The sequence below is a fragment of the Corvus brachyrhynchos genome, unplaced genomic scaffold (assembly GCF_000691975.1).
Source record: "Corvus brachyrhynchos isolate BGI_N302 unplaced genomic scaffold, ASM69197v1 scaffold245, whole genome shotgun sequence".
NCBI lineage: Eukaryota > Metazoa > Chordata > Aves > Passeriformes > Corvidae > Corvus > Corvus brachyrhynchos.
In genome coordinates, this window is record NW_008238988.1 from 988,416 (window position 1) to 1,001,139 (window position 12,724).

Consider the following 12,724-nt stretch of genomic DNA (forward strand, 5'->3'; position numbering starts at 1 on the left):
AGAAGAGAACAAAAGAGGATGCAATGAAAACTGATGAAAATGAGATAAATGCTTGTCCAGAATATCTAAAACTTACAGCCTCTACTTGTGCTTTGCTTTGCAGTTACAGGATGCATTATTTACTACCACTCTGCTTTCTATCTTGGTCTTTTTTTTTTTTTTTTTTTTTTTTTTTTTTTTTTTTTTTTTTTTTTTTTTTTTTTTTTTTTTTTTTTTTTTTTTTTTTTTTTTTTTTTTTTTTTTTTTTTTTTTTTTTTTTTTTTTGTTAACTTTGGTCCGGGGTCAATCCTCCAAAGGCTTCTTCATTCCTGGAACTCACCACATCAGAGTTCAGTAAATAGAGCTGTAGTTTACTTAAATCTTTGCAGGACTGAAGCTGCTCTTTTCAACTCTGCTGAGGAAAAAAAAAAATTAAAACCTGGTATCTGCCAGCTATAGGCTCCCAATATACAGTAAGAAATTGGAGATTGAGAGCAAATTTCCACAAGAGTGTATGTTCCATTGTTCCATTTTCAAAAAATTAGTTGGTTTTAGAAGGTGCTTGGTTATCTGACAGTCACCAGTATAAAGCTGAGCTATACCATCTGGTTAATTATGAGGCCACAGGTTGATGTTTATAATACAGGATAAATATGCATTTTTGCATCAGTTAATGGAGTTTAGATATATGCACGTGGAAAAAGTCGAGCTGTTTACAGTCAGGAACGTTCCTGATTTGGGAAATGACCAAGATAGTTGGAACTGTTGAATTTTCCCTTCTTGCCCTGCTGCAGGACACAACGATTACATCTGCCCAGCCACCAATCAATGCACAATAGACAAAAACCGGCGCAAGAGCTGCCAGGCCTGCCGGCTACGGAAATGCTACGAAGTGGGGATGATGAAATGTGGTGAGTTTGGCATGTCCACGTTCTTAGCTTGGGTTTTGCTGGCTTTTTCTTTCTTCCCTTCAGCCAATTCTGTATATTTTTTCCCCTTGGAATCCTAAGAAGGCACAACAATTAAATCAAGGTTTAAGCTGGTTTTATAGGAAGGAATTAACTGACTCTTAAAGCTGAGGAAGACTTGTCATTTTCAGAAGAAAACCTGTGGGAAGGGGTAAGGTGCAGGTTAAGCATGTGAAAACCATATGACCTCTGCAGAGCTTTGGGGAGGCAGGTGACTTCCATGCAGAATGAGAACTCAAGAGCTGCTGCTTCCAGAGCCTTCCAGAGAGTCTCTGCTAATGAGAGGTAAACGAGCCTGTGTCTGCTCTGCTGGTTGGATGCACTGCAGGAACAGTAGTGTCACAAGGAAGCAGCAGCTAATTCACCTGTATTCCACCTCCGACAGTGGCAAGGGTGGGTGCCTCGGGAGGAGTATAAGAATGAGGCCAGCACCTATGTGGAACTACTGCTGTCAGTTCTCAGCTTCCAAAAATTAGCAGCTGGGGACATTAGTAGAATGACAGGTTTTCTATTGTCTCTCTTTTTAATCCCATAAAGGCTTAGCATCTACAACATTCCTCAGCAGCTTGGCCACCCATCCTGTGAAGAGCCAGCTCTGAGGTTGCCAGGATTTTGTGTGGGGCTTTGGTGGGGCAGCGAGGGGAAGGCAGTGGGAGGGCAGTTCTTTTTTTTGAACAAGCTATCTTTAGATGATGCCCCACAGCTCTTCCACCAAAAGAAATAGTGAACAACCACTGTTTGTCAGTGCACCACTCAGAATTATCCAGCCTTTTCTCTTATTCCTATCTCATACTTACAAGTGATGTGACTTCAATGTAGTTGTGCATTTAATAGATGATATTTTAAAAGTTACTTTTAAGAAGAAAATAATTTGAACGATGTCTCAGTCTAATGTATGTTTACAGTCAAGGTTTGCTGTTTCTTATAGATTCCCCAATGTATGTAATAGAAACAGGCTGGAAAAATATCCCATAAGAACACTGGAGTGGAAAGGAGAAAGTCACTGTGCTTGGCTCTCCATGATTTGCAGGCGTGCATCTCATTTCATCCCATTTAATGTAGATACCTATTTCTGTTTCAAAACTAGGCACTGTTTTCATCCTCCTACAGCTTTGATCTGAAGACTGATTGTAAAATATAACTTCCTTCATTAGGAACATTCTTTAGAATTCCAGCCTGCATTTATTGCCGGACAATTAATGTTCATTTTTTCTTGTGACAACATTGTCTTTCAGCTTAAAGACTCCTCTTCTCTTTGTTGTTAACGGCCTGGTTTTGTTTAAGGACTGCATCATATCCCCTCACAACCTTTGTTTTAGTTGGCTAAATAAACCAAGAAAACTTCTCCTCTTGCAAAATAGGAAAGTAGACAGAATCTGGAAATCATCAGGGTAGCTTGTCCCTCCACCTGCTCCAGGCAGAGATAACCCAATTTGCACTTGGATGCCAGAATCATGGACAGCATTCCAGTGGCTCTCCTCACTGCAGTAACAGTAATACATTTCTGTTGCTGCAGGAGCTTTTTTCTGTGCCCAACCCAGGATCCTTGTTGCCTTTTTCAAGGTAACATCATGCTGGCAGTTCATTGTCACACCTTTATATGTTACGATTGCAGCCTCCCTGTTCATTCCTAGCTGATAACTGCCAGTGTAGAACTGAAATTTCAACTGTTCCTTGTATTATTTTTGTACTCCTAAAGTACATTTAGTTTCTTTTGCTCAAGTCAGACGGTTCTTTCTATGTGAAGCTCCTGTCTTTTCCTGCAGTGATGATGGATCTCAACTTTTATTGGTGTTTGGTCTAACCTCCAGAAAGGAAAGCCTTATGCCTGCAAATAGGACTCCTTTCAAAATCTAACTTTCTGAATGGTGCTACTGGTCATCTTTATGACTGAGAATTTTGCTCAAAGTTTTTCCAATGGAGGTTTCTACCAAGCCCCAGTTCTGGAGTTGGAAAGGCTTTGTCAAGACTGATTCCAGAATGATCTTGTAAGGTAGACCTCCACAATGCTTGCTTTAAATTAATAATTTTATTCTAGCTGCCCAGAAAGTCCAGGTGTGTGATTATACCTCATAGGTACTGTAGTATTACAAGTAAAAAATTATAGCATACACTTATATCCAAGCCTGTGTTCCTTTGAATCTTGTCACATATTCATAAACATGTCTTCCTACAAAAATTATTGTCTGCAGGACATTGATGACTATGCCAGATGAAAAATGACAGATTGAACCTATAACTGAAAAAAAAGCTGTATTTTTAAATACTCAGTTTTTAAAATAGTAGCACTTAAGTTGAAACTCTCGAGAATTTAATTTGAGAGTCTGAACAATTTAATCTCAGAAAAAAGAGCATAAAAATAAACTCAGGACTGTCTGAATCACCTGATGAGTTAAGTGGCACCTGTGAGTAATGCAGATGTATGGACACATGGTGACAGACATTTAAACCAGACAGATTTTAAGAGAATATTTCTTGAGTGAAATGTAAATGCCTTTTCCCGCAGACCACGGCAATTATCTGTCAAATGTTTTCTCACTAGAACTGTGCTTTAATAAAAAAATTTTATTGTAGAAAGCCATAAAAGAGAACACTTTGTTTTTAATGAAGGCTTTTCTGCATCTCTGCTCCTTTCTGAGGTCACTTGGTGAATGGATTGGTTCACATCTGCTAAAGCCCTGAATGGGATAGAATGGTTTGTGAGTGCATTTTTGTTCAGTGGAGACTTGTGTCCAGCACGAGTGATAAAAGAAGTTCAATTACCACTTTGTACTCTTCTTAAAATCTCAACACCATTCCCATCGTATCTTTAAATCCTCCCTTTGCATATTATCAATAGACACCTTGAGAAAAACACACAGATACTTGTGTGTTTAAAACATACATTTCTGTGTCTAAATGTGATTAAGCAGCACATGCCATCTTCAGTGCAGTAGGAGGCAGTAGAAAAGCGTTGCTCTGGAGTTTCCTGGTCTGAAATTCTTTAGGATGTCGTCACCTTCAGAAATGTTAAGAAGTCAGCCCAACAAGCCACTTGTATTTTAGTGGAGGCGAGCTTAGGGGTGCCTATCACTAAGGTGATAATGGATTTTCTTACAAAATATACCATCATTGCCAAAAGCATGAGGGTCTTAGACACTGCATCTGCCTCTGCAGGAAGTCCATGTTCTGTGCTGTTTCAAACAAGGAAGCTACTGCTAAAGTTTGGCACTAGGACTACTAACAGTGGTAGAAAAATAATTACCAGAAGAATTGCACTGTCATCAGGAACAATGAAAACAGAAAAACTGCAATGAACTCTGTCCAGCAAAATTGAATAAAATAGATCAGGATAAAACTGATCTTCTCTTGGAACTTTCTGGTTTTACCTGGGGAGCTGAAATGGACTTGGACTGTTTGTCAAAGGCAGTTTCTTCATGACTTTGCACTCTTGGAGCAGCTATGCCCTGCTTTGCTTTGTGTTTGCTTCCTGAGGCTCAAATAGACCTTCTTTCATAAGGAGTTTTCAGTTTCCCTGACTTTTATTTCCCTCCTATGCCCTGCTCTGTATCTTTTCCCCCATGTGTCACTTCTCAACTTGTTGAAATCGTTCCAAAGATAAAGTTCCTTTCAGCCCCAAGTGAGGAGGCTGAGAGACCACACTCAAAAGTGATGGAGAGATGCTGCTCTTGAATCCTGGCATCATTCAACAAGGAAAACGGATTTCTCTGTGGGCTGGTTCAGGATTTGGCTCTTTCTCCTGTGTGTGGTTGCTGTGTGCAGTTGAAATACTGCAAAGTACTTTTCACACAGAAAATAAGTGAGGACAAAATATTTCAAGCCATTCTCTGGACATCAGATGTATTAATTGAATTTTAGCTTTTATCGCAATCACTATAATTGAGGCTCATGTTTTCATGTGCACACAGGCAGACGGCAGCTCCTTTGTCAGCAGCTCTGCTCTGGAATATGTAGTCACCAGAACATTTACATTTGCTTTCAAAGGCAACTGGAGTGATAATGATTTACTAATGTGTATTGGAGCCAGTTTTAAGCTCAAATACTTTCAAAAACTGATTATAATATATTCAGTGGTAGAATCTGCAGTTGCTACAGAACTGATTAGTTATATAAGCCATTGCCAGGGACCAGAATCAGCATGAAGGGCAACATGCCATGTAACTGCCCACCATATCAGACAGCATTTGTGATTTTCAGAGAATTTGCAAAGCTTGAAAAATAGTGTGCTTTACTGCCAGTAGTACCTGCTGTGGCTCGTTCCTGGCTGAGTGAACAACAGGCTCATTTTAATGACCTTTTTTTCAATGTGCCTTATTTCATATATCTTGGGGTCATTTACTCATGTGGTCTGTGGTGCTGCAGCTCAAGGTCTTGCCCTTGGTCCATCATTCTCAGCTGAATGTAGCAATTTTCTTTCACAAAATACCTCTAAATAAGGAGAGCATGGTAGGAAGAATGAGGGATTTGATCATTTTGCACTTCTGCAATTGCCTGAATTACCTTAATAGAAATGAATATAAGCTATTAAGTACTGTTAGGGAGTTTGTGGTATAGTTGAAGATAGTCCCTAATCTGGGAAGCTGTATTTTATTGCTCTGCCTTTACACACATTCATTCACATCTCTGTGTCTACTTAAGCAAAACATTAGGCTGGTTGATAATTATTTATAAAATACAGTTTTAGAAACACGTATACATGTCTGTTGCATGCTAATGGATGTATAGGTAGAATTTCTCAGTCCTGCCTAAACTTTGGATTTTAAAATAAAGTAAAGAAGCTCCTTTATGTCATTGAAAGTTGTTGTTTTAATTTGAAAGGCTGGTGTTTTCTGCTGTGTCAGTTGACTAGCAAGCTTAAATATAGTTTTCTTGTTCTTTAAATGCAAGCAGAAAAAAACAGAAAGTGTTAATAAATGGGATCTCTTTTAAGTACCTTTTATGCACATGGCTCAGTGATTCAGACTAGTTCTGCTTTGGCAATATATGGTGAATAAAAACCACCACAAATAACTCAGAATCTGCTTTGGCTGGGTTTTTTCCCACCTTGCTTTTGTCATCAGTTGTCTTTTCTTTAGTAGCAAGTTTTTAATGCAGAAATGTAGTACTCCTAATCTGGCTTTCTGCACTGGTAATGTGATTATAGAAATTTGGTTTATGTTTTAAATGGAGCATATTTTTATAATAAGAACTGGTTATATAAGAAACTTGATTCAGTTAAACAACCTGAAGTAATTTAAAGAGGTCTACTAGTTCCCAGTAAGAACCCTCCCCAAGTATTGAGACCTTTAATACTCTCAAAATCATAACCTGACTGAATTACCTTCAGATGGAGCATGGAGTGCAGCTGTGCAGATGGAAATTATTCAAGATTTTGTCAATTAGAACAGAATGCTGGACTACTTTTTATATTGTTTTTAGATTTGATTTCTGTGACCTTCATTAAAGTATGTTTGATTACCTATGTCTTTATATTTTCTATAAGCTTAAATTTATATTTATAGACTACAAAATGTTAACTTTACAACAGTGAATTGGAGAGGATGACTCAGATCGTGGCACCAAAGGACCGATATCTTCAGTGCCACAGAGAAGTTTGGGTGACAGCATGACAGAGCCCCACAAGAGCACACTTGGTTCACTTCAGTGCCAGACTCTGAACTACAGCCAATAAAAGCTGGCTGCAAGTGCTTCCTTGAACACATGTTGCTTCTGGCAGGTGTGTCAAAACTGTTGGAATTTCTTCCTTATTGTGTCATCAGGCACATCAGGCTCCTCTCTCCAGTTCCCTCTTAAGCCAGTAGTTTTTCTGACATTATCACTTTAGATAAGGTCCCCAGCTGAACGACTTTCCATATGTGCAAAGACTGATGCTCTTGCATCTTCTTTTGGGGTGTTTCACAGCTCCACCAGATACTGGAGAACAAAAACTATTCATGTCACAGATCGTTTGGTATTTTTTGATAGCCCAAGAAAATTTTTACTCTACCCTGACTGTGGCTTCTATTCCTATAGAATATTTTTCTTGTTCTGTATTTCAAGGTGCCCACGGGAAATGTGCTTCAGCTTTCTGAACAGTGAAAACAATGTGCTGTGTTTCCTTGTGGTTATGGTCTCTCCCATGCCATGGAGATCAGAGCCATGGATCTCTCTAGCCCTGGGCACCTCCTCATCTGTCTCCAGCTGTACTATTGTTTCATTTGCCTACTTCACTGTTAGCCTTTCCTCTTTGTCTTCCCTGATGGAAAATACATACTTACTGTGCACTACAGGATTTCAGAACAGTCTGCAGCCCACTGTGCCATTCTAGTGTTTTTTGGTAGCTGACAAACCACTTCAAGATTTTCCTCTTGACCTTTGTGCATTAGCCAAGAAATGAGGCTTAGCACAGAGTTCACAGCATTATCCAGGTGTCTTTGCAGAAAATAGTCTATGCCTTGGTGGCCTTTGCCTCTCTTCAGGAAGGAATTGCCCAAGTGGGAAGAAATTGCTCTGTTACTTTTGTAGTTCTGCAGGGAACCTTTTTTGGGGTATTTTCAGAAAGTCTCATTCCATGAATCTACATAAAATAATGTCTCACGCTCTGTCTGTCTCTGCTGGTGTGTAACCTCTCCTTAACTGCTGTTCATCTGCTCTGGAAACTTCTAGCTAGTTGTCATTTGGCTAAGCATTTGGTTCTACAAATTATTTATTTCCTTCAATCCATTATTTGTGCAAATATCCTGTCTGCACTCAGCCCATTTCATCATACCCACATCCCTTTCAAAGTTGCAAAACCATCTTTGCTCCAAATGGTGCAGGCCTTAAGCCGGACTTCCAGCTGAAAAATACTTCCAGCTCCAAATGGCTTATCCCACTTGCTCTTATCCCACTTGCTCTTATCCCACTTGCTCTTATCCCACTCCTCTTGCCTGAGGTCTGTTCATTGAATCAGCTTTGCCTGTTGGTCTTCTCCAGTCTCTTGGATTTCCAGAGAAACCATGTCCTCTAATATTAAGAACTTCTTTAATGAGGACTTCTTTAACTTTCTTCTACATCCAACATGGTTTACTGAACAGGCAGCAAGAGAGAGCATGAGAGCCACGTGCAACTGAAAGGTCCACATCCTAAAAGTCCTGGAAGACACTGTTGGTCTTTATTCAGTGAGGTTGTACCTGGCTGGCCTTTGCATTCACCCCTCCCACAGACTGACCCAAATGCTGTTTGACAGCTGCTGAAGATGTGACAGGTCTATGACCTGAAAAGCCACTTCCACCTGAGGTTCCTCTGCCACATGAGCCTGAGACTCTGCATCCACCCAGCATCTTATTTAGCAAGACAAAGCCTTGTCAACAGTATCTGAAATCAATTTTTTGTGCCCCCACTGCCCTTATTTTTATTTGGCTTATGCTTGGACCTCTTTGCTAACTGGAGTAGAACTATAACTGAGTCTTTTACGAATATTGTAGTTTTGGAGAAGCTTTTAGACTCTTTCCTTGGCAACTATGCAAAAACAGGTAATAGTGATGCTACCAATAACACTGACCAAGAATTGGACAATGCTTAGTTTTGTCAGAATGAACAATTAATTAAGTCCAGGAATGTAAAGGACTGCTCTTTGCAATAGAAATAGCCTTCTGCAGACAGAGCTCCAAACAGGGTGTCTGCTCTTACTTGTAGATACCTGAACTCCCTTTGGAGAAACTTCTGCTGGCTTTTTGGGAGCATGGGGAGAAAATGGGTTGAATCTTGTAAATCCCTGGCTGAACATCCAGCTAACTCTGAAGCCCAGCTGTGCTTGTTCCTGAGGTATTTAATCTGTAACTTGGCCCAGGCTTTCAAGTCTTTTATTCCCCCAGTTTACATATAAAGCAGAATTTACAATCAGCTATCTTTATTTGCCTTTAAAGATCTGATTTATATCTTTTTGATGTCAATGGGAGTTTCCCACTGGACTTTTAAATTGAGTTAACCAAAGTTCAAAACCAAACATTTTTAAACTTCATTTCTGTTTAGTAGAATAAACAAAACCCCTAAAACAGCAGGAACAAAGTTAAGTCCACGCTGAATGTCCCAGAAACTTAATGATCATTATTAGAACATCCAATATTAAAGGGTTTTCACCCTCCTCCCCAAGTATTTGGGTTTACATAATGAAACCTGAGGGGAAAAACTCTCCAATGCCAACCACGTGCCTCTCGCACCAGGCTCAAGAAGAGAACGCTGCGGGTACCGAATCCTGCGCAGCCACCGCGGTTCCGAGGATCGGGTGCATTGCCTTGGCAGAGCCAAGAAATACAACGAGGCGGCGACGCGGGTGAAGGAGATCCTGCTGAGCACGGTCAGCCCGGAGCAGTTCGTGCTAACGCTGCTGGAAGCCGAGCCACCCCACGTGCTGGTCAGCAGGCCCAGCAAACCCTTCACCGAGGCCTCCATGATGATGTCCCTGACAAAGCTGGCGGACAAAGAGCTGGTGCACATGATTGGCTGGGCCAAGAAAATTCCTGGTAAGAAATTCAGGCTTGTTTTTATTTGTTTCAGGCAATGGTTTTACCATCAGTGTGTCCTCCTCTGCTCTGAAAAGACAGAATAGCACAGTAGGTACATGGTACGAAAGTCAAGCTTTCTGTCCTGCAAAGTAATGGAGAGTTTATTGCTCTCAGTAACTAACCTGGGTGTATTTTGATTTATACACAATATAACCCAGAATTTGCTGTCTGTTCTTACTCAAATACTTCTTCATTTTGCTATAAAGCAGAGCTGGTGTTGTATGTAATTTCTACCTCATCAGCTATAAATACATGATTAAGCTGATTTAGAAGGTTCATTTAACACCAAATTCTTTCCTTGAGTCCTGATAGAAGGTTTCTGGTACAGTTAGTGATAACTGAAGGGTGCCCAAGTCCTGGGTCTGAAATAATTTCATTTGACAGAGCCGCTACAGAAAACATCAGTGAAGCACAGTATTGATCTCAGATTTATCATGTGCACTCTTCCAAAACAAAAATCAGTAAGGGTTCTTTTGGTTGTTGGCAACAGCAAGAACATGCACTGCAATACAACTGTCTGTGTTAGCGCCTGGAATGTCTCAAATGTGTCCATGGCATCATGGCAATGAACCATTTAACTTCTCACAAACTATTTCAAAAGAAATGGTGAGCATTTGCAGTTCCTTCTCCATGAATTACCCTGACTAAAACAGGCAGAATAAAAATTAAAAGCGAGTTAAAAGCATGGAATAATTGGTGGACTTATAGCAGTATGGGGCTTGATCCTGAGCTTCAGATAGAGTGCACTGCTGGTGATGCCTTTTCCTGGTCTTAAAATCAAGAGTCATACACGGTTAGAAGGGGAAAAGGGATTTTACCTTGGTATTTATTTTTAAGGATCCTTAGGTGCACACATCCAGGTCATATGCATCAAGATGCACCCCACTGAGTCTGTCTCTGTATCCCCCCTCCCAACATTGGGTATAACATTATAGGTGTTACTAATTAGCATATCTATCAAAGATTCCCCAATGAGAGGCTTGAGTGAGCCCCCCTCCCCAAGGAACCTTCCCCTGGATGGTTCTATCTTGGTTTACAGAATATGTTCTGGAGAGGACCTTGGGGTCTGGGGCACACTGATCCCTAGCTACGAAGCTTCCAAAATGTTTAGTCTCTTAACTTGACAAACAAGTCCAAGAATGTAGGCAAAAAGCACTAGGAATACAGAAGTTGTAAAAAGGTATAACAGGGGTATAAAAGAAAAGGCAAAAATCTTCATGGCATCACTGGGAGCCAGCACTCCAAAGATCCTCTGCTGTATTTTATGCTGAAGGTGTTCAGAGTGTGCTGGTGCGTGCCCTGCCCTTGTCACGGTGTGCACTGCAAAGAGCTCCTGCTGCTGGAGTACCCACATGGGGAAACATGACAGGAACCCTTCCCTCCAGAAGCACAGTGTGTGCACAGTACACGAAGCAAACTCGGAGGAGAATATTTCGTATAATCCTTAAATTAGGAATTTAGTGTCAGGGAAGCACATCCTGTTTCAGGTCTAGGTGGAGTGGCTGATGTGCTTCCAGCTCCAGCTGCTGAACACAGCTCCCAGGGGCAGAGCAGTCTCAGCCACTGTGTTGGAGGGTCCAGGTGTGATGGTTTTGGGGTGTGCAGATTCCAGGCCAGCTGCTGAGCTGCTGGGGAGGAGATGTTTGCACCCCAGAGCATCTCAAACCACACAAGACACCTGCAAATTGATGATAGTTTTGCAGTTAATGTGGGATGTTTCAAACAGAGAGACCAAATCCTTTATCCTTATTTTTCCTGGCTTAAGAAACTCTGAAAATAACTGTGAAGTAAGTAACCATAAGGGGTCAAATGATATAATTTAATATAAATGGTATCTATTGATATAATTTCTTGTCTAATCATAAAAACTTGATTAAAAGGTGCCATTTCAGAGGACGCCACACAGTCATGTTTATCTGGTAGGAAGTGAATTGTGCAGGAAGATTGGTCTTGGAAGATGACCTCATTTTAACCAATATTTCAGTGGGGAAAAACCCCAGCCTAATCTTTTCCATTTTCTGATTATTATTAATTTCTATTCTTTAACTCTGTCACCTTTTTAAAAAAAAAAACAACAAACCCACAAACCCAAAACCTCAGCTAGTTAAGATGAATTATTTTTATTTTTTTACAAGATCAGTTTCCAAATCACCCCCAATTTTGGCATCAGTCACTTTTAGTTTATTTTCAACATATGTCAGAAATAAAAACTTTTTCTTGGCAGTAGGAGAACTGTATGAAGAAAACCCATTGAAGCAACCAAACCCCTTCAAAAGAGTTCCTGGGAATGCTGACACTGCCTTATCTCTGTTTATTTTTTCTGAACACTCCTGTTACAGAGGACAGAAATAATCAGCGTTTTAGAGCAATGACAAAAATAGATGCAATGTTTAATATGCACCTCATTGCAAGTGACACTGCCATATTACATGGCAGCTGGAGCATTTACTTCAGTGTGGATTGATTTTTTGTTTTTCATTAAAAAAAACTGTGATGAATAAAGCTCAGGATATGGAATTTCATTTTTCAAAATCTCTTGCCTGAAGGTAATCATGTTGATCTCTGCCTGGTTGCTGGAGGTAATGTCTTAGGAAAAAACAGAGAGTTCTCGACGAATGGCCCAGTGAGCAGTAATTTTACTTTCTGAAAAGCTGAGTATTTGCTTTTGTGCACCTGGGTTAGAAGCCCATTTTCATCTCTAAGTTATTATTGGATATTATTTTAACACTCACTGGGAGTGAAAAAAAAAAATTCCTTATTCTATTAACAGTAACTTTTTGCCTAAGTAGGAAAAAACCATGTATATATTTTGTGGAGGTTTCATATTTAATATTTAATATCAGTCTTTTGTTATGAATTTTACTCTGTGGCTGTACTTTTGTCTGTACTTTTGTCTGTACTTTCAGCCTGGTGGATTGTATTTTTTTGTTGTTCAGTAAAATAGAAGCTGACATCTGGATTTTTTCCTCCTGAATTCCAAGTATTTTAATTCTTGGTTGTCAGGTGGCAGAACACAGCTTCTATGATTGCCTTTTGCTTTGTTGACCTGGTCTAAAAGAGTTTAACATGGTTCATTGCTGAACCTGCATTGCAAATCAATAGGATGTTGTCACAATATTGAAATTTGGATTCATTATGCAACCTAGTGTGTTGCTGACCAGAGCAGTCTGTCTTTTTCTAGTTTTTACAGATCCAGTACAAGTTTTTTTCTTGTCTGTCTTAACAATTTTTAATTAAATGATGAGGTACACA

General features: G+C 39.9%; 1 protein-coding gene across 8 annotated transcripts in view; it reads left to right on the forward strand.

Annotated features, from left to right (window-relative positions):
- The window catches only part of ESR2 (estrogen receptor 2), a 35,270-nt gene that overhangs the window by 12,033 nt on the left and 10,513 nt on the right, over window positions 1–12,724 (forward strand). For all 8 annotated transcript variants that reach the window (XM_017738821.1, XM_017738819.1, XM_017738822.1 and 5 more), the window contains 2 exons: window positions 774–890; window positions 9,131–9,430. In XM_017738821.1, the coding sequence (XP_017594310.1) occupies window positions 774–890; window positions 9,131–9,430 (417 nt within the window). The remainder of the gene's footprint in view (window positions 1–773; window positions 891–9,130; window positions 9,431–12,724) is intronic.